Below are 22,232 nucleotides of genomic sequence, written 5' to 3'. Positions count from 1 at the left end.
TCCCAATATAAACAATTTATTAATAGAATTGGACAACCACTTTTTCCAGCTAATATTTTAAGACATGTTTACTCAGAGGGCATTTCATCATTAAAAACTTAGTGTGTTTTGCAATTCTGCAGTTTTCTTTAGAAATGCATTTTCTTTCTTCTGCAGCCAAAGTGATATGTTTAATGGATTACACTACTTCGCTAATAAGTGGCTCTTTTCAGGAACAGTTATAAATTATATACAGATCAGCACTTAAAAATGCAAAATTCTATTTGTTAAGGGTGTTTTAGACTGGGAGCCCATTTATAAAGCAATCTGATTTCCAGTCAGTTTCTTTTGTATGTTTAATTACATACACTTAAGTAACTTCCATAATGTTCTTGGGACAGGAGATTAATTACTAAGCAACTTTTTCCCATTAGCAAAGTCTACAAGCAATATTTACTCATTCCCAATCAGTTTTAGTATTAATAATTTATATGACATTTGATGGATTTCAGTGCCTTATTTCTAGATCATTTCTTATTCAATGCCAATTCCAATCATTTATATCAACATTATATCACTTTGAACTGAAATATTAAACCATATTTATTTGCATTATACAGATGTGTAAGTAACTTTACAATCGTCATGTCAGATTTCTTCTTCCAGATTATTTTTTGTGGACATTGAATGCAAATAAGTAAATTCACATACTGTATTTGTACTTTCTGATTCTATGCCCATAAACTGAACAACTACCAGTTCTACTCAAAGAATCATGTTTGTAACTAAGAAACAGAAAATTATACCTAGGGTCAAGAACACAGAGCTCCTAATGCATTTGCAGAATAACCTAGTGAATTCTTGTTTTATATATAAAACACACACACACACACACACACACACACACACACACACATATATATATATACATATATTCTCGTCTGGACTATTGTAACGCTCTCTACATGGGGCTCCCCTTGGGGTACACCCAGAGGCTCCAACTGGTGCAGAATGCAGCCGCGTGGGGGATTATGGGAGCGACGGGGCGCTCCCATGTGACTCCTCTCCTGCGCGAGCTGCATTGGCTTCCGGTGGACTTCGGGTGCGCTTCAAGGTGTTGGTGATCACCTTTAAAGTGCTCCATGGCTTAGGGCCGGGGTACTTACGGGACCGCCTTCTGCCACCAATTGCCTCCCACCGGCCAGTTCGCTCCCACAGAGAGGGCCTGCTCAGGGTGCCGTCGGCCAGACAATGTCAGCTGGCGACCCCGAGGGGGAGAGCCTTCTCTGTGGTGGCACCTACCCTTTGGAACAATCTACCCCCAGAGATACAAGTGATCTCCGACCTCCGGACTTTTCGTCGGGCCCTAAAAACCTATTTTTTTCAGTTAGCCGGACTGTCCTGATTTTATTGTTGGTTTTAAAATTTGATATGGATTTTAATTGATAAGTTTTAAATTACGGGCCAAATTTATTTAATTATTTTAAATCTATTTAGCTTTGAAGTGAAGATGATGGGGGACATCTCCAATCTCCAGAATAAAGCTGTATCATTTGTAATAATAATATTCCATAATATTAATATTGGAGGACCAGTGTTAAATCCCAAGATGGGTATCTGTGGACCACTGGCGGCCGCAGGTTGGTAGCCCCTCTAAGGAAGGTTCGAACTCTCCGATCCAAAGACAACGGACTGTCAGGTGACTTGGACAAAACAGAGGTCAAGGCAGCTACCTGCCGTTTCAAGGTATTTGGCGCTAGGCCGCTGTCTAATCCGTCCTGAAGAAAGTCAAGTAGAGCGGGCACGGAGGCATCGGCCGGGTCTATGTTGTGTTTGCGGCACCAACGACAAAAGGCCTGCCAGGTAGCCTCGTAAATCCATAGAGTCGAGGCCCGGCGGGAGGCTTGCATGGTGGCAATGACTCCTCCTGACAGGTTGTCCTTCCTCAGGAGGGCCCTCTCAAATGCCAGACGGCCAGTTGGAGCCACTCCGGTTCCGGGTGTAGGATGGCTCCCTGGCTGAGAGAGACCCTGTCCTGGGGAATTCTCCATGGCCGAGATATTGACAGTTCCAGTAGGTCCACATACCATGGTTGTCGTGGCCAGTGCGGGGCGACCAGAAGGACTTCCGCGGCCTCCGACAGGATTTTGCGCACTACTCTGGGAATGAGAGGTATCGGAGGGAAGGTGTACAACAGGCCCCGGGGCCATGGACATCTCAGGGCGTCCGTTCCCTCCGACCCCGGACTGGGGAATCTGGAAAAAAATCGAGGCAGCTGTGTGTTGCAGGGGCTGGCAAACAAGTCTAGTATAGGGCGACCGAACTTGGTCGACAGCATCCGGAAAAGGGCTGGATCCAAACGCCACTCCGAATGATCGATTTGAGAGCGGCTCAACCAGTCTGCCCGAGTATTGTCCGTCCCGGATATGTGTTGAGCTGAGATGGAGAGAACGGTCTCTTCCGCCCAGGAAAGAAGGGAGATCGCCTCGTCCAGCAGTGGTTTGGAATGCGTCCCACCCTCCCGATTCAGGTGTGCCTTGGCCGTGGTGTTGTCGGTCAAGACCAGCACGTGATGCCCCTGGATGTCGAGATGGAAATGTCGAAGGGCCAAGTGGATGGCTCTCAGCTCCAGCCAATTGATATCGTGTTGTAGGTCCGAGGTTGACCAAAGACCTTGGGTCATCTTGGTGTGCAGATGGGCCCCCCACCCCAGTAGACTCGCATCTGTTGTCACCGTTATCCTTTCTGGTTCCTGAAAGAAGCATCCCTTCGAAATTGCGGGGGAAGCCCACCAACGGAGGGATCAGAGGACGGGAACAGGGAGCCTGACCTTTGAAGTCGAATTGCTGCCCAGGGACCTTTGATGGGGCAGAAGGAACCATTGGAGGGGGCGAGAATGGAGACGAGCCCACGGCACTATGTTGATACATGAGATCAGCTTCCCGAGGAGTTGCGACAATTGTAGGATAGAGACTGTCCGGGAAGACTGAACCTGAGAAATTGCCGTGGCAATGCTGAGGGAACGATCCGGTGCCAGAAAGACGTGACAGGAAGCCGAATCTATGATGGCTCCCAGGTGCTGAATACGATCGGTGGGCTGAAGATGGCTCTTCTCTATATTCAGGGAGAAACCATGCCGTTGAAGAGAATCTCGAACTGCCTCCAGGTCTCTGAGGGCTCTGTGGTGAGAGTCGGAGAGGATAAGGATATCGTCCAGGTAGCAGAGGACTCTGATGGGAATGAGCCGAAGGGAAGCTGCCACAACTGCAAGGACCTTTGTGAATGTCCTGGGGGCAGACGAGAGACCGAACGGCATGGCTCTGTATTGATAGTCCTGGTTGTCGTAGGAGAAGCGCAGGAATCGCCGATGGGAGGGCCTGACCGGAATATGGAGGTAGGCCTCCTTGAGATCGATGGAAGTCATGTAGTCGGCTTGTCTGATGGCGGCCAAAATCGAATGAAGAGACTGCATCTTGAATTTGTGATAGGTGATCAATTTGTTTAACTCCTTTAAGTCTAGGATCCCCCTCCAGCCTCCGGAGTGTTTTGGAACTAGGAAAAATATTGAATAGAAACCGGTCCCACGATGTTCTGTGGGAACGGGCTCTATAGCGTGAATGTCCAAGAGGTGATGTATTTCTGAGGACATCAGACGCCTCTTTTCTGGGTTCCTGGAGACCGGGCATTGGATGAAACGATGAGGGGGACAGGAGGAGAATTCCAGAGTGAGTCCTAGACGAATGGTTTGTAGGACCCAATTGTCCGTCGTAGTTTGAGACCATTGGTTGAAGAAATGATGCAGGCGGCCGCCAATAGGATAGGGTGCGGAGCAGTCATTTTCCTCTCCGGAAGGGTCGGGAGGCGCCTCCGCAAAAGGGGCGTTTGGAAGACTGTTGTCGCCTGGTGCGGTCCCGAAAGGACTGTCTGTCGGACGAACGGTCATAGGAGAAGGAGGAGGGACGATAGGTGGAAGCATTGCCGGGCCCAGGATCCGCCCGAAAGGAGGGACGCTGGGTGTATGGTAAGTAGCGTCGATCCGATCTGCGATAGGAAGAGGGCATGATTTTTCTTTTGTCCTTATCCTCTATGAGGATAGGATCGAGTGCCTCCCCGAACAACCGGGATCCCTTATATGGAGCAGAGGCCAGCTTCCATTTGGATTTTACGTCCGCACACCAATGCCGAAGCCACAGGAGACGGCAGGAAGTAACGGTCGATGCCAGGGAACGCGACGCGAATCTGGTTGCTGCAAGAGCCGCATCCGCGGAGTATTCTGTGGCTGCCACCAACTTGTTAACGTCCTGGTGGAGGCGCCGATCGTCAGGCGGGAGTCGCTCCTGAAGCTGGCGAAGCCAGATCAGGGAGGCCCGGTTGAAAAAGGAGGCCGAGGTGGCAGCGCGTATGGCCCAAGCCGCAGTCTGGTGGGCCTTGCGGAACACAAGTTCGGCTCTCCTGTCCTCAGAGCGCAGACCGTCCGCGATGTCATTGGATAACACCGCAGAGGACGTCAAGGCTGCGATGGGAGCGTCGACCGATGGGAGCTCAAGCAAATCCTGCAAAGTGGGAGCTGAGCAGAAGAGCTTTTTGTCAATGCCATTGGGGGCTGCAAGTGCCCCCGGCTGGGCCCAGGGCCGCTGGACGGTTTCAGAAAATAGTTGTGGACAAGGAATGAACTCCTGGTCGGGATGAGGGATGGCAAAAAGAGCTTCATGAGGGTTAGAGGATTTCTCAGAGTCTGGTACGGACTTGGAAGATGCCAGTTGCGTAGTGGCAATGGCTTTGCGGAGAAGAGCCTTGAAGAGGGAAGGCCGGAAGAGGCCTGTGGACGAGGGCTTCTCCGGTGGTTCGTCCTCGTCTTCCGAGAGTTCCATATCGCCCGCCTCATCACCGTCAAATTGAGATTCGTCACTGTGGTCGGACTCCTGAAGTGAGTAATCCTCAGGATCAACAGTGGGGCGATGAATTGCAGGTCTGGGAGGTTCCGGTATGTATGACAGCGAAGATCCCTGAGGATAAGGGGCCTGAGGAAAACCTCCCGCCATCATCCTAGAAACAGTGGCCGTGATCATCGCTTGAATGTCATAATAAGAGGGTGGAGGGCCTTCTGGTGGACGGAGACCTGCCGCGGTGGGCGTAAACGTAGCCTCAGGTGCCGTTACCGGATGCAAAGGCTGGTAAACTGCTGAGGAAGTTGAAGGAATTGTAGGGAGTTCAAGCTGAGAAGGGTAGATGAACCCCTGATTAGGCGGTTCGGCTCCTGTTGGTAGTCCTTGAGACGGGTCCGGATGAGGTAAGGGCTCAAGAGAAGATGATGCAAGTTCCTCCCCAGAACGACTGACAGGGGGTGTGGGAGGGGGAGCCTTGCGTTGTGCCTGTTGAAACTGGCGTTCAAGAGCCTCGTGGCGTCGTTTAACGGCCTTATCCTCAGCCGAGGAAGACTTGTGGCCTTTAGAAGAAGCTGATTTAGACTGGCGTGAAGACTTTTTTGACGCCTTTCTTGGTGCCTTCCCCGACGAGCGGTCAGAGGTCTTAGGCCGAGGTGGAGATTGGCCTTGTTCCAGGTCGGAAGAAAGGTCTGGATCCGCCATGGCAATTTTTTTTTTTTAAGGGGGGGAAGGATAAAACACACACACACCCCTTGAGAAGAGATTCTTTTTAGGGCAGGAACCAACTAGAAATGAAGACACAGACGTAGGGTCCAGGTAAGTGATGAGGGAGAGGAGGCAGTAAATTAAATGCCACTTGAATGGGCCAACAAAGTTCCAGAGGGTCCAGTAATGTTGCTGAGGCCTGGTTCAGAGGAATGCTAAATGGCGGCAAACACAAAATGGCGGCCGCGCGGGAAAAAACATCCTGTAGGCCTCGTCTCCTAATTCGCGGCAAGGAGGGCCTCTCTGCAGCCGACAATGAGCCGCGGGGGTGTTAAAATGTCTCCGCGGCTGAAGGAGACGTCCAAATGCGTGCGAGCGCTAAAGAGCGCTCCAAACACCTCTTGAAGGGCCTGTAAAGGGTGGTCGGGAGCAAGCGCGGCTGGAGCGCGATGGCGGCCAACAGATCGGGCCGCAAAACAGTCTCCTGTTGTGTGCGGGCGTTAATGAGCGCTCCTAACGGCTCGTTAAGCTGGCGTGTGATGGCGGCAGAAGGATCGGGCCGTGAAGCAGTCTCCGGCTGCGTGCGGGCGCTAACGAGAACCCCTGATGCCTTTCTGTTGCCGTCCAAACCGCTTTGATCCGGCGAGGCTAGGGAGCGTGGGCGGCGGAAAAGACGGGCTGCGGCAAGGGAAGGGAGGCCTCCCGATCGCCCCAAAACAAACAGCGCGCAGAGATGCCGAATGGAGGCAGAGCTCGGCGGCGAGGGCTATAAAGGGCACACAGTGGGCACGCAGGGATGCCGAGATGGGAAGCAGGGCCCTGCGGCAGATAGAGGCCCAGGAAAGGCATCTGAAGGCCAGCGCCTTCAGAACGCCGCTGCCCTTCGATGTAGGAGGTTGGCAGACGTAAAATAGTCAATTAGTACAAACTCACAGTGATGAAGGTGGAGATGTAGAAAAACAATAAACTAAAATAAAGAAATTAATAAAATGTACAGAAGAAATTGTAATGAAGGAGGAAGTCCCAAAAAGCACTCATTCAGGCTGCACTGAGTGAAAGGAACTGAGCCTCAGCCAGTCCCTAGGGGAGGAGTCAACAGTTAATTTAAAGTGACATGCACTCAGTGTTTCAGGCTACCTGAGGGATATTACCCACGCTCTTGGATTCTTCCAAGCAGCGCGCCAGAGAATAAAGCTGTATCATTTGTAATAATAATATTCCAAATACTAATTTGGAATAATATTCCAAATCTTGGTTTATAATTTGGAAGCATTTGCTGAATATTTTGGTTTATTTTAAAAAGCATTTAATATTGCCTATTTTAATGTTTTTAATGCATTTGTAGATTATCAAGAAATCTGCATGAAATTGAGGTCAACTCATGAAGAGGATTATAATGGCTACTAAATTTGAAAATTTTTGTAAATTTGATTTAGCTTCATTTAGAAACTACCTATCTTCCTAACAGAGAAATCTTAAGCAGTATAAATCTTTAGATCTCAATCATTCAGTCTGTCTTTTGGCAATGTTAAATAAATCAAAAGCTTCTTTCTTTTTCTGGCACATTCCTTTTTAATTTTCAAGATTAAACTAACATAATGAAGCCAGAATAGAATCAAGTGGTTTCTACATTTAATAAAATAAGCAAATTCTGTCCTCGAGACTTTTGCTTAGTATTATAAAATTTATGATGAAGAAATTTTTATTTTACTTTACTCAAATTGAATAATTTATTTTTATTACAGGAACTCCTACTTCTCAAGTGTCTTACCTCTGGCAAAGTAGAAATAATGTTATTTTCCAAATTTAACTCATCAAGTTTACTGCACTGTGCTAGAGTCCTGGGTATTGCTGAGAGACGATTATATCTCAGACCAAGGCTTTTCAAAGTAGATAGATTTCCTGAAAAAGAAACAAAATGTTTAAGAATCTTATGTTTAGAAACTCCTACTAGCTGTATTTATTCTTGGGAAAGGGTAAGTCCCTCTTTCTCTTTTATTACTGTTTATTGGAAAAGGCATACACTTTTCACACATATAAGCATTAGGATAATTTTCCAACGTATAAATACAACTCTAACAAATTCATCAGTATTTCAACAATATTCCATTAGTCAAGATAATTTTCCACCACTGTGCTTTGCTTTCATTTCTGGCTTCCCAGTAATACTTTAAATGCCTACTTCTAAATGTTTTGTTTCTTTTTAATCATTACTGGCTGTCATCACCACAATACTTTAGAGCAATTTACACATTTTTAGATTACAAGAAAAGTATTTCCTTATGAGAGGAGGGGCAACATTAATAGCTTTCAAAAGCAGGGAAACAAAAAAGCTTGCAAGTGAACGTCATGCCAAAAGCTAATTAATGAAAGATCTTCCATTGTCTCCTGAAATTTTTTGCAGACACAGAAAATTGCTTCTGAGTGTATAGATATTATTTAGTGCAATAATGAGTACTGGGGAAACACTCTCAAGGTAAACTATTTTATGTACAAAAACCTTAGTTTCACTCATGTGATTCAGGTAATTAAAAACTCAAGATATTAATCAGTTTTAAAAAGTACCAATGCCAAGACACACTACCTAAAAAAACTGTAAATTCTGGAAGCACAGCTAAAAGTAAGAGAAAAAAATTAGACCTGCCAGCTCATAGCACAACTCTTAACTTTAAAATGTGTCTGCAGATAAAAGCTGCACTAAAGCACAGATCTTTCATTCGAGGTACTTTAAGAATTAGACAAAGGAATATGTATCGGTAAATTTCTCTCCTCCTCCCCCATACACAAAAAGTGGGGGTTGGAGAAAGGAAAAGCAAAGGAAAAACACACCCAGAATCTTAGCAAAAAGATGTTCATGACACATTAGACAGACCTTGCCTATTTTGACTATTGGTAGTCAACTAGATTGTCTACCAAGATTACAGATAAAAGTCTAGTACTACAAATGAACTAAACCACATATATATGTAAACAATGGAACTTCATTTTAACAGACAAATGGGAAGGAATGGTTTGTTGTTCATAAATGTACACTAAGTACATTATTGCAGCAACTTACATTTGTTAAATACAATATTCAAATGGTGTCCTTTTAATTATTTGCATAATGAAATAATTACCCAAATGCTATAACCTGGTCCATTGCATGAGAAGGTCTGCTAAATAAACATTTTGTTGTATTGTTTATGCCTGAACTAACTTATCTTACCCTTTCTGTTAACAGAATGCTGCACAGAGTATGGGTAGTAAATTAAAATTAAAAATTAAAGCTAGTATAGAAGGTTTTCCTTATTTTACTAACTCTGAATGATTCAATTCACCAAATAATGATGGCAACAGTGATCAATATATATGGGCCCATAAATATATGGAAAACTTATTTAGAATGTAAGAGAAGTAAATGCTAAAATGAATGAATTCATGCATGCGTGATTGATTGAATGAATTGAATTAATCTGTATTGAAAGAAATGCAGTTATGTCTTAGCTTGAGAATTTTAAAAAAGGATATAACCAACAATGTTCAGATCTAGTGGACAGATCTAGTGGACTGATGAAAAAATTCATAGGAAAATATAAGAGTGATATTAATTTCTGAATGAAGGATAGATTCAGACACAGAAAAGTGAAAGAAATGAGTGAAAAAGAACAGACACGAGATTAGATAACTCCATGTAAAAAAAACAACTGTGCAAAAGTATGATGAAAGACATTCTATGCTATGTATACAGAAAAAAAGATAACTGCAAAGAATGTAGTCAAAGAACAAGGAACAATTTTAAAAGACGCAACAATACTGAGAAAGTTTGATGGGAGTTTTAAAAGTTTCAGAAATGGAGGAAAACAGCCAAATGAGAAGGCGCCAATAGAATGAATGGAATGACAAATAAAAATTATGAGATGACTTAGGGTTAACTGATAGAAGGTAATGCTGGAAAGAGTATTGTAAAGGTTTGCATAAAAGGATGATTTGCAGAATGGAATCAAAATAAATGAAATCAAAGTTACTGTCCTTTACAAAAAGAAAGTTAGAAATGCTGCTAAACCCCTGAAAAATACTAAAGTTGCAGCTATAAATGGGCTACCTGGCAAAATGTTAAAATATAAATGTGGTTTGTTTATAGTGGTTGTGATGCTTGTTTAACATGATTATAAAGCCTTCTCCTATGCCCGAAATGGGAAGAATATAGTTATTGTTCTCTTATTCAAAGAAAAAAATAACAGAATAGAAAACTTAGATGAATTAGTCTTGTATAGTATATCACAGAAGTGAGTACACCCCCTCACATTTTGTAAATATTTAAGTATATCTTTTCATGTGACAACACTGAAGAAATGACACTTGACTACAATGTAAAGTAGTGAGTATACAGCTTGTATAACAGTGTAAATGTGCTATCCCCTCAAAATAACGCAACGCACAGCCATTAATGTCTAAATTGCTGGCAACAAAAGTGAGTACACCCCTAAATGATAATGTCCAAATGGGGCCCAAGTAGCTGTTTTCCCTCCTTGGTGTCATGTGATGCGTTAGTGTTACAAGGTCTCAGGTGTGAAGGGGGAGTAGGTGTGTTAAATTTGGTGTTATCGCTCTCACTCGCTCATACTGGTCACTGAAAGTTCAACATGGCACCTCATGGCAATGAACTCTCTGAGGATCTGAAAAAACAAATTGTTGCTCTACATAAAGATGGCCTAGGCTATAAGAAGATTGCCAAGACCCTGAAACTGAGCTGCAGCATGGTGGCCAAGACCATACAGTGGTTTAACAGGACAGGTTCCACACAGAACAGGCCTCGCCATGGTTGACCAAAGAAGTTGAGTGCCCATGCTCAGCGACATATCCAGAGGTTGGCTTTGGGAAATAAAATGTATGAGTGCTGCCAGCATTGCTGCAGAGGTTGAAGTGGTGGGGGGATCAGCCTGTCAGTGCTCAGACCATACGCCGCATGCTGCATCAAATTGGTCTGCAGGGCTGTCGTCCCAGAAGGGTCATTGGTTTTATCTGATATGCTCCTTTTCATTGGGTGGAGATAGCATCCAGGAATGGGGTGACCTTGTCTGCTTAGCTGATTGGACCAAGTCTGTTAGAGCTCTTAGCCCTGTTGCTAGGGCTCCCCAGCTTTTGGCAAAGACAAAGTGACAGACTTGATGTGTCTTGCTCAAAGATCCTTCTCTTCACGGACCAAGGATCAGACGGTCTTCAGGGTGGGGCTGGATGCTATCTCCACGAGAAGGAAGGTTATCATGTAAGACCAACATCTCTTCTCCATAGTGGTGGAGATATTATCCAGGAATAGAATAGAATAAAACTTTATTACGGTCATCAACCAGCAGTAGACATACAATAAATTAAAAATAATACTGACATTAATCATGAATAACAACATCCCTGTTATGAAAATACATGATCTCTAACCATTAAGGTCATTCCCTAATTTACATGAGTGAAGAGCCGATAAGTATGTAAGTAAATGTATTTTTCCAAAAATTGTTATAGATATCTCCAAAAAATTGGCACCAGTTGACATCTATAATTCTGTAACAATTTTTTATTTGATTTGATTTATATGCCGCCCTTCTCCGGAGACTCAGGGCGGCTTACAATGCGTTAAGCAATAGCGTTCATACTTTTTACAAAGTCAGCTTATTGCCCCCACAAACTGGGTCCTCAATTTACCTACCTTAGAAAGGATGGAAGGCTGAGTCAACCTTGAGCCTGGCAAGATTCGAACTTACTAATTGCAGACAGCTGGAGTTAAATTACAATGCATTAGTCTGCTGAGCTATCTGGGCTCCTGAGCTATCCAGGCTCCTGTCCTTTTCTTGTGGACATTGCAGCAACACAGAATTTTGCCACTGCACGCGTGGTGGATAGCATCCAGGAATGGGACATACCAAAGCTGTCTTGAACTGGCAACCCTTGGTGATGGCCGGGGACATCCGCTAGGGACCGGATTACCTCCATCAGGACTCGGACCTTGGCCTGTGACCTGCTCTTGCCTGACCTCTGAAAAGGTAAAAGAAACCATTGTAGATCTCTGGTGTGCAGGTGTGCCCATGGGATGATGGAAATAGTGGACATCATTTTTCCCAGGAGCTGTGAGAACAGGACCAAAGGTACCATTCTTTCTCTCTTGACTCGACCTGCCAGGTCCCCAAGACTGGTCTACCACTCCTGCGACAAGTAGACCCTGCACGCCATACTATCTATAATTGCTCCCAGATGGAGCAGGTAGGCAGAAAGTGGCTGTTCTCTATATTTATGGACCCATGGTGTTGCAGTACCTGGATAGTGATCTGTAGGTCCTCCTGTGCCTGGAAGCTAGATGAGGACTGTATCAGGATATTGGCCAGGTAACACTGGACACGCACGGGCAGGGCCCGAAGATGAGCCACCAATGCAGCTAGTAATTTTGTGAACGTCCTTGGTGCTGATGAAAGGCCTAATGGTAGGGCCCTATACTGGTAATGGTGACCCACATACTGAAATCGGAGGTATTGCCAGTGTAGTGGCAAAATGGGCACATATAGATAGGCGTCGGTTAAATCAAGTGACTGCATCTTGAACCACTGGTATATAAGATGGCAGTTCAGACTGTGATCCCCAAGGGCGAAGCTCTGGCTGTCAATGGCATTGTTATTGGAGTGCAATAGCTCCTAATTTGGAGTCCGCAATGTTTAACTTCACAAAATGGAGCACAAAGCTCCTCGACGAGCTCTCTTGCTGACAGCCTTGCAATCAAACACTGAGGAGCGCGAAAGCTCCTATGCCTCTCAGTTATCAGGAGCGCGAAAGCTTCTCCGTCCAGAAATCTGACAGGTTGGGAACGCGAATCTCTGCTGGCTTTGCTGTCAATTTTTTGGGAGCTCAAAAGCTCCTCTATCCAGAAAACTGACAGGTTGGGAGCACAAAGCTCTGCTTTCAGGAGAGGTTCATTGTCACTGGACCACATCAATGAATAGCTTCAGCGAGGGGATGACCTCAGCCACTGCTGTAGACTTGGAGAAAAGTGGATCCAATGGATTGGTCGTGCCCTCCATTTCTGGCTCTGCAGAGTGAGCCCCAAGTCGGGCTGAATCTTTCACCTTAAAAGGAAGCGACTTGAATAGGCCATGCTGGAAAAATACAGAAAAGGGTGGCTGATCGAGAATTAGGCCATCAATCATCTGAGAGGTTTAATTCCCTTGTCTCTCCCGCCTCTGAAAGCAGAGACTGGCTCTTTTGGAAGGGAGCAGAAGAGCATGGATCAGGAATGGTTGGAAATTCCCCTTGGAATTGGGGGGCCCGGCATTGGCTGGTAGCCACAGAAAAAACAGAATCCCCTGAGGATGCATGCCTATATTACTGCATTCCTGCAGATATGCCCTGCCTGATGGCTCAGCGATAATTGCCTGCATATGTTCTGGAATTACTGATTCTGCCCCCAATTCTAGGCGCAGGCCAGCTGCTGTTGGCATGAAGGTGGCCTCAGGAACAGCTCTGGCACTTTTGTAGGGTTGCTCACAAATCCTTGCAGAGTTTTGCAAGTCTGACATTGAGTCCCCATAACCCTGCTTTGGTGACATGCAATAAGGAGCAATGTGGAGAAATTTGATCTCCAGCTCCCCCTGGGGACAGGCGAATGCAGACCATTGGACTGGCTTCGCTCGTCTCTGAACTCTGACAGTTCCCTGTCAGCTTTGGCACAAAGTTTCTCCAGGGATTTATCCCTATGCTGCTTGTCCTTTTGGGCTGCCTTAGAGCTTTTAGTAGCCACTGCAGTCTTGCCTTTAGCTTTGGACCTGCGGTCAGATCTAGTTCCTCTCGCCGTCTCTTTGGTGTCTGTGTTTTTGCAACTGTTGCCCCTGCACTGCTGTCAACTACCGCTTTATCCGCCATTTTGAACACTCCCCTTTTCACACCCTTTTCTGCCCCCTTGGATAAGGGCCGTTAGGGCTTCTGGAGCACAATGCTTCTCCTGGATGTTAAGGAGAGCTCCTGGCCAGGGATATAAAGCCTTACTCTGGCTGAATGGGAGCGCAAAGTTCCATGCGTCTCGGCAGCGCAGCTGTTTAAATTTCAGTGCTGTGGCTCCTTCAAAGCAGCAATCTGCAGCTTTTGTCAGAAGGGGAGCATGAAGGTCCACTTAATTCTGTGGCACAGCTCCTGTAATGGGAGAGCTACCGCTCCAGGCAATATGCCACGATTCCGGAGCTAAAGGGAATGGGAAGCTCCACACCCACTCATGATGGCATCTGTGAGAAGCACAAGGGTGTCTGTCACTTTAAAATGCCGGGCGCTGCAGCACAGGGCTCTTCTCGGAGTGTGAAGCTCCTGCAATGGCCGCCCGACTCCAGCAATGACGGGAGCGCGAAAGCTCCACTATCCGGCCTGTCAGTCAAATTGGGAGTGCAAAAGCTCCTCTGTCAGTCTTAAGGTCGGGAGCATGAGAGCTCTGCTGTCCAGCTTCCCTGGCTGTCAAATTGGGAGCGCAAAAGCTCCACTGTCTGATAGCAAAGGTTTACAGTCCTGACATGACAATCCTGGGATTAGCTGTGTGGAAGAGGAACCTGACAGCCGAGAAGACCACTTCCAGCGGCTCGAGGTGAAGCCCTCGCCGCTGAGGTGACCCCAGTAACTCAACCAGATGTTCGGGAGTCAGCTGGGTTAAACACTCATGAAGATTGAAGAAAGCGATGAAGAAAGGATCCAGGAATGTTCCGGTCGAAAGGTTTGGAGAAAAGCCTTGACACGTCTGTCCTAGCTGAAGGACTGAGTCAAAAGCTGGGGAGCCCTAGCAACAGAGGCATGTCCTAACAGCTCTGACAGACTCAATCCAATCAGCTAACCAGACAAGGTCAACCCATTCCTGGATGCTATCTCCACTACTATGGAGAAGGAAGCCTCTTTTAAAGATAACACACAAGAAAGCCTGCAAACGGTTTGCTGCAGACAAGCAGACTTAAGACATGGATTCCTGGAACTATGTCTTGTGGTCCGATGAGACCAAAATAAACTTATTGGGTTCAGATGGTGTCAAGCGTGTGTGGCGGCAATCAGGTGAGGAGTACAAAGACAAGTATGCCTTGCCTACAGTCAAGCATGGTGGTGGGAATGTCATGGTCTGGAGCTGTATGAGTGCTGCTGGCACTGGGGAGCTACAGTTCATTGAGGGAACCATGAATGCCTACATGTACTATGACATACTGAAGCAGAGCATGATCCCCTCCCTTCGGAGACTGGGCCACAAGGCAGTATTCCAACGTGATAACGACCCCAAACACAATTCCAAAACAACCACTACCTTGCTAAAGAAGCTGAGGGTAAAGGTGATGGACTGGCAAGCATGTCTCCAGACATAAACCCTATTGAGCATCTGTGGGGCATCCTGAAATGGAAGGTGGAGGTGCGCAAGGTCTCTAACATCCACCAGCTCCATGACATCGTCATGGAGAAGTGGAAGAGGACTCCAGTGGCAACCTGTGAAGCTCGGGTGAGTTCTATGCCCAAGAAGATTAAGGAAGTGCTGGAAAATAATGGTGGCCACACAAAATATGGACACTTTGGGCCCCATTTGGATATTATCACTTAGGGGTGTACTCACTTTTGTTGCCAGAAGTTGAGACATTAATGGCTGTGTGTTGCATTACTTTTAGGGGACAGCACATTTACACCGTTATACAAGCTGTATATCCACTACCTTATATTGTAGCCAAGTGTCATTTCTTCAGTGTTGTCACATGAAAAGATATACTTAAATATTTACAAAATGTGAAGGGATGTACTGACTTCTGTGACATACTGTAGAGTATGTGCTAAGGTATTTGGTAGAAGTCTCTCCAAAAATCTATGGGACCTAACAACAAGCAATAATTTGGAAAATTCATTGAAACCTTATTCTATGGAGGGGATACCCTGATTAGATTTTTGTAGTCACTACTATTTGTGACAAATGTATGAATGTGAGAAAGAAAAAAGTTTGAAAGAGAAATATAGTATAGTTGAAAGTATATATTTGAAAGTTAGATATAAATGGTGAACAACGAGAGCAACTAGAAGACTTAGTTATTGGACATCTTCAAGAACATCTACTCCAAATAGTATATTCCTGTTCAAAATGAGCCAATGGACAGTCATTCTGTGAGGCCCCATTCTTCAGAAGATATATCCAAGGAACCTTCTCGGTTATATTTTTTGTGTTTTTATTTTATTTTATTTTTATGATTTCATTCAGATTGCATTTTTAGTGTGTTTTATTATAAACCAACCAGAGAGCATCAGTTTTTAGACTGTTTTTTTAACAAAAATAATACATTAAGTAAAATCGCTCTCTGAGTTGGACATTCCTCACTTTCCTAGAAGCATATGCTTTTCTGCTCATGAAAACTAATCTTTCTTTCACTAAAGTTTTAACATAATTACAAATAAGCCATCACCAAGGAGAGTTATCTACTTCAAAGAAAAGAGACATGTGAAAGAAACATACATTTTTAAAAATACAAGTAACAATACAATTTCAAAACCATTTACATAAAATATCAAGTAATTTTATTACCATTACCATATTAACTGTATCAACTACTATCCTATTTGTAATACATGAGTATGAATACCGGATCTATATATTTATTATAAATACAAAAATAAATTGAATATTGTTAAGAATGAAAGGGGGGAATGATAAAGAATAAAACAGGTATGTATCTAAAACAAACAAGAAAAACAAAACACCAGAGTAATAATACTTTAAAAACTGAATAATATCACCCTAACTTATATATCCAAATCCTAACTGGGTATATCTGAATTTATCAATTCTAACCAACAAAACAATACTTCTATATTGAAAAAAGAGAGGTTGACTAAATGATTTTTCATGCTTCTCAATGCCTTATGTTTACTACATACTATCCAGTGGTGAAATCTAAAATTTGTTACTACCGGTTCTGTGGGCGTGGCTTGGTGGTGGTGGTGGTAATGTGACTGGGTGGGCATGGCCAACTTTTTTTTTTTACTTTTTACTTTTAAAAGCATTTTTTCTACAACCTCTTCGGCCGAAGAGATTCTTAAAAAATGCTTTTAAAAGCCTCTGCCAATCAGGCAACTCAGCTGGGATCATCAAGAAGCTTTTAAAAGCGACTTCCGGTTGGCTCCGCAGACGTTCGTGGATGGTCTCCATAGACCGCCAGCCTCGCAATCTCGTAAAACCGCCCTGACAGTGCTAAACAGCTGTCCGGCGGTTTGAAAAAACTCTCCTTCGGAAAAAGAAGAAGAGGAGAGCCGGAGGGGGTGGGTAGAGCTCCCAGAAAGCTCCTGGAACAAAGCCAGGGGCTTGGAGGGTGAGAGCTCCCCAGTTTAGCCCTCCCAACGCTCCGGATCTATGGCGACTCTGCCCAGGCAGAGCTAGATGTCGCGTCCAATTCTGCCAGCGAAAAGTGAGTTGGATTGATTGTTAAAGAAGCAGACAGCGGAAGCAAGAGAGCAAGCATTTAGAAGTAACAAAGCTTAACTCCGTGTATACACTGTTACAAACGGAACTTTCTTGAGCTGGAGGCTGGAGAAGACGCCTTTGTTATGAGCGGAGTGGAAAGTGAAAGTTAGTCTGGATATTGAAAGTGGCTAACCTAGCTGAAATGGCTAAAATTTCAGCATATTTGAAGGACTATAACCAAGAAAAATATATACTGGAATGGAGAAAATGGATTGATTATATTCAAAATAAGTATCAGACTAAAAAATATCAAATAGCTTATGAGTGAATGTTTAACTCTAGTAGTATTATATCCTTGAAGTATTATATTAACTATGGTGGGATTAAGTATTTTTTTTAAGGGGGATATGACAGTTTAAAGGATAGTTAAGCAATTTAGTTTATTGTTAATTGTTAATTGAAATACCTTGCGTTTTGCTCTGGGAAGTCAGGGGGGAGGGGGGTTGGGTGGGAAAAGGGGTGGGGGAAAATTGTTGTTTTTGTAAAACTTTTCAATAAAAAAAAAGAGGCTTTTAAAAGCATTTTTTCTACAACCTCTTTGGCCGATCACGCTGAGCCGCGTGATCATCAGAGGTTTTTTTTAAAAAAAAACTTTTAAAAGCAATTTTTCGGCCGAAGAGGTTGTAGAAAAAATGCTTTTAAAAATAATTTTAAAAAAGCCTCTGATGATCGTGTGGCTCAGCTGGGCATTGGGGGGGGGCAGGGATTTTTAATACCAGTTCTCCGAACCACCCGTCGCCATCGCTACCGGATCGGGCGATCCGGTCCGAACCGGGAGCATTTCACCCGATACTATCTGTGATAACTTCACTAAGGCTGTGAAGTGGCTTATCGTTCCTTAAAATATAGCAAGCAATACAGGTAGTCCTTGACACAATTGAACCCAACATTTTGTTGTTAAGTGAGAAATTTGTTAAGTGAGTTTTGCCCCATTTTACAACCTTTCTTGCCACAGTTAGTGGAGTGAATCAGTGCAGTTGTTAAGTTAATAACCTGGTTCTTAAGTGGATCTGGCTTACTCATTGACTTTGCTTGACAGAAGATCGCAACAGATGATCACATGACTTTGGAACACCGCATAAGTATGAACCAGTTACCAAGCGTCTGAATTTTGAATACATGATCATGGGGATGCTACAAAGGTCATAAATGGGAAAAATGGTCATAAATCACTTTTGTCAGTGCCATTGTAACTTTGAAAAGTCACTAAATGAACTGTTGTAAGTCGAGGACTACCTGTACATGTTGCTTATCTATCTTTATATACAATCATAACAATTCTTCTCATTAAATAGCATTTCAAACACAAAAACCAGCCATTTCTACTTTTACAGACTCAGCAACAATCTATCAAGTCTGGTCTTGTTTGTCATATGACGGATACTTTGCGAATCAGAGCCTGAAGCATTCTTACTATGACTATAAATGTTTGTTGCTGAAAAAGAAATGCAAATCCTTGTCAACTGGTTTCTAAATCTCAGCATGTTGCTGAAAATATTTTTTCATATCAGTCTCAGGCTGAGGGATGTGTCCATTAGTATCTGATAGTTATTTTCTAGGAATACTCAGGCAAAGTATTATTTAAAGGGAAAATACCTGTGACCTATCTATCCTCTGTATTGTTTTAGGATTTATGATGGAGGGGAGGGAGAAACCAGAAAATCCTGATATTGGCAGGATAGTCATAACAAACAAGCTAAGCTTTTGCTGAGGACAAGGAATTGCTCATACAAAATTAAAAATTGTATTTTGCTACCTAGCATAGTATTAGTAATCCAGAAAGAGACTAGGTACTAAAATAACAATGAGGCCAAAGCAAGATTTTGCTCAAGTGGTTTAAGAGTTATCTCTTTCCTATTTGACCTGGATTTGTTCTGAAATAAAGAGCTCTTTTATTATGCTTTTTTCTTTTTTCCTTAAAGATTCAAGGTAAGTATAATTTGGAATCAAGCTCAATTCTTGATGACTGAACTACATGTTTTCTTGACATATAAGGTAACACTTTTGCTTTCAACCACTTTTGGGAAGGTTTTTCCAGGTCCTACTTCAGCCAAAAGCCCTAATTCCCAGGAACTCTCTTTGAATACTAAAACTAACCCTGCACGGCTTCTGAGATCACAATTCGTATACATAGCTGCTAAAAACATCTATGTCCAGGCCAAACTTCAAACAAAAACAATGTATTGCTTTGTATTCATCAGTTTGAAAATACTGAGATATAAATTCACTGCTGGCAAGAAATGAATCTATTCAACAATATTTTATATAAATGTGCATATTATAGTTTCCTCAAAACAAACAAAAATACTCCATCAACCTCATGTGAAAATGAAATGAAAATATTTTAAGTACAGAAAAAAATATCCAGAAACTGGGAATTGAAGTTGATAGTATTTTCCAAACCTATTTTGCAATCACTATGTCTTACTATATAATTTATAGATTTTTCTACATTAACTGTTTTTTCATCTATGAAAACTGCAATATTTTAAATGGATCTTACAATGCAAATCCATGCATGTCTACAATAATAACCAAATTTTAAATGAACTTATTGCAAATGATCAACAGGACACTTATGATCAAACTGTTCATTTACATAATAATAAGCATATATGAATTGTTAGTTTGTTTATATAAATTTTAAAGAAAAGAGCCAGTTTGGTGTAGTTAAGATATTGATTTAGAAACCAGGCAATGGTGAGTTCTAGTCTATCTGAAGGCATGGAAAGCCTTAGGCTAAGAGAAAACCGTCTCTTAGCCTAACCCTATTCAGGGTGGTGGTGGTTGTTGTTGTTGTTGTTGTTGTTGTTGTTGTTGTTGTTGTTGATGTTGTTGTGAAAATAGGAAAAGGGAGAAGTATGCCTTGAGTTGTAAAAATAAAGGCAGAATATAAATCTAATAAATGAATTATGATATTTTTACTTACCTATAGTGTCTGGAAGATCTAAAAGTTCATTGTGCTGTAGATCAAGTTTGGTGATCTGTGTGCAATTGCCAATCTCCTTTGGAAGATGTTCAAGCTGATTGTGGGCTACATCCAGTGTTATGAGGTTACACAACTCACCTAACAATGAACAAAATCACATTGTTTGAGATTTTGTAGCAAAACGGGATAAAAGCTTTTTCATTATTTAAATAAATAAATTTAAGTGTTTAATATTGTCATTTCATCTGATAGATCACAAAGGATTATAGATAAGATTAAGAACACACAAACAATATAAAGACACACATCAAGTAATACCACTTTTTAACATTCTTGAATATTATTGCTTGCTTTTCACATCCCATTCCATTGTATGTTCTGCTTGCTCATTTTATTAGAATTAAATAAATAAAATAATTAGGAATTACTAGAATTTATTTTTAAAAATCCAATGCAGCAGAGGTTGTTGTTCAAACCGAAACACTTCAACTGAGTTTTAAGACTCTGTACTACAGAGAAATTTTGTAGGAAAAGACATGTTATTGTGTACTGGAGTTCCAAGATATATATCTCTCCATGGTTTCATAAATTCTTGTAATAATGAGGAAGTTGTGTACAAATAAATAAAATTAACATTTCTATAAAATAATTTGTGGTAAAGGGAAATATTGGGTTAGAGAAATGCTGCCATATTCAAATTATTCAATGTATAATTTAAAAAATTTAAATAATTCATATTAATGGCCTAACAAAACCAAAAAACACCTGCCTTATTTTATGTTAAGTATTATTATTGTATTTTATTTTTATTATTGTATTTTATATCATTTAAGATTTTAAAAAGAACAACTAAGACAATAGTATTTGAAAAAGAAACATTTTGCAGTGTTCTTTTCTTTTGCAGGAATGCTTGAAGAATTCAGATGATCCCAAAAAGTATTAAGTATTCTTAAAAAAGATATCCAAACAAGAGTACAAGCAAGTTATATAATTAGAAATTATACACACCAACTTATATTAGCTATACTGAGCATCAATAAAATAAACAGACAGAAGTCCTGTGTCAAGTATCAAACAAGAAAACTAATAATCACTTGCCAATACCTGATAATTTAGCCTTTTTAAAATTGTTCTGCAGAAAACCAGTAAGAATTGTACCTAACAGAACAATCCATCAATTAGCTGGAATCCATCAGATGTCCAGGATAAGCCGTCAGGAATGAAAATAATGTCTAATTTGACACCTATGGCAAGGGACTAATTATACTGTTCCTCATTTTCAGATCATGCACCATTTGTTCCAAAGTGAACACTAAGTCTAATGAGTGATTCACCCAGGAATCAAAGTTGAATAAAGGCTGAGATAGAAAGGTAATGGAAAGTGAACTCTGGAACCTGAAATCTTCTCCATGTCACTAGCTCTTATTTTGCATCTATTTACTTTCTCTTCCTCTTTTTCTCCTAGTGCCCATTTTCTCAAATTCACCCCACACAAATCCACTTCTCAGACAGAATTTCTTCCTGCAGCAGTTCATTTGATGGAAAATAATTCAAACTTCATAAACAATATATAAAATAGCCAATAGTCTTGGTTTGACTGTTAATTTGGTCTGTTTTTTCTTAATTTTAAAATTTTTAAGCAGATTGACATTTTAATGTTCCTCATGATAAAGCCTGCACTAAATCATATAGGGAAAATACAGACTGTTTTCAGAAGCTAAAAAAGTGTACACAAACTTGAAGTAGTCAGAAAAACATATAAAATTAAGCCATATGTATTAGTTTCACAATGACTGGAAAAAACAAACAATTTTTCCATAATACATTAGGCTTAGAAATTAGCAGAAATACTTTTATAGTTCCAAAGTTTTTAACACGGTACCCTTTGCGGCAAATGTATGAAGTACCAAGTATTATATTAATTTGCTATTCTTGATAATAAAGATCAAGGCCCAGTAACACTTTATTATTACTAAGCTGTCATGTCCAGGTGCTAAAAAGCTCAGGAGGCAGCACATACAATATTAGAACCCATTAGTCTGAACTGAAATATCCCTTGGCATATTGGGGAAAAACCAATCTCCCTATCGTTTGGGAAATATATAGGCTAATTAACATGTCAACTTTTGTTGCCCTTTCTACAAGCTAACCTGAATTTAACAATTCAGGCATATAAAATTAGATTAGATTAGATAAACTTTTAACTTTTGAACTGAGAAATTATGCAAGTTCAGAATCCTTTGAAGATGTCTAGACATAT

General features: G+C 42.1%; 1 protein-coding gene across 9 annotated transcripts in view; it reads right to left on the bottom strand.

Annotated features, from left to right (window-relative positions):
• SHOC2 (SHOC2 leucine rich repeat scaffold protein) overlaps positions 1–22,232 on the bottom strand; it is an 84,199-nt gene that overhangs the window by 11,157 nt on the left and 50,810 nt on the right. For all 9 annotated transcript variants that reach the window (XM_087872889.1, XM_034440094.3, XM_034440089.3 and 6 more), the window contains 2 exons: positions 19,973–20,110; positions 7,342–7,472 (listed from right to left, as the gene is read on the bottom strand). In XM_087872889.1, the coding sequence (XP_087729015.1) occupies positions 7,342–7,472; positions 19,973–20,110 (269 nt within the window). The remainder of the gene's footprint in view (positions 1–7,341; positions 7,473–19,972; positions 20,111–22,232) is intronic.

The sequence above is a fragment of the Pantherophis guttatus genome, chromosome 6 (genome assembly GCF_059756535.1).
Source record: "Pantherophis guttatus breed Tessera chromosome 6, ASM5975653v1, whole genome shotgun sequence".
NCBI classification, from domain to species: domain Eukaryota; kingdom Metazoa; phylum Chordata; class Lepidosauria; order Squamata; family Colubridae; genus Pantherophis; species Pantherophis guttatus.
The sequence above is the reverse complement of the archived record's forward strand: the minus strand, read 5'-3'. Positions and strand labels throughout refer to the sequence as shown.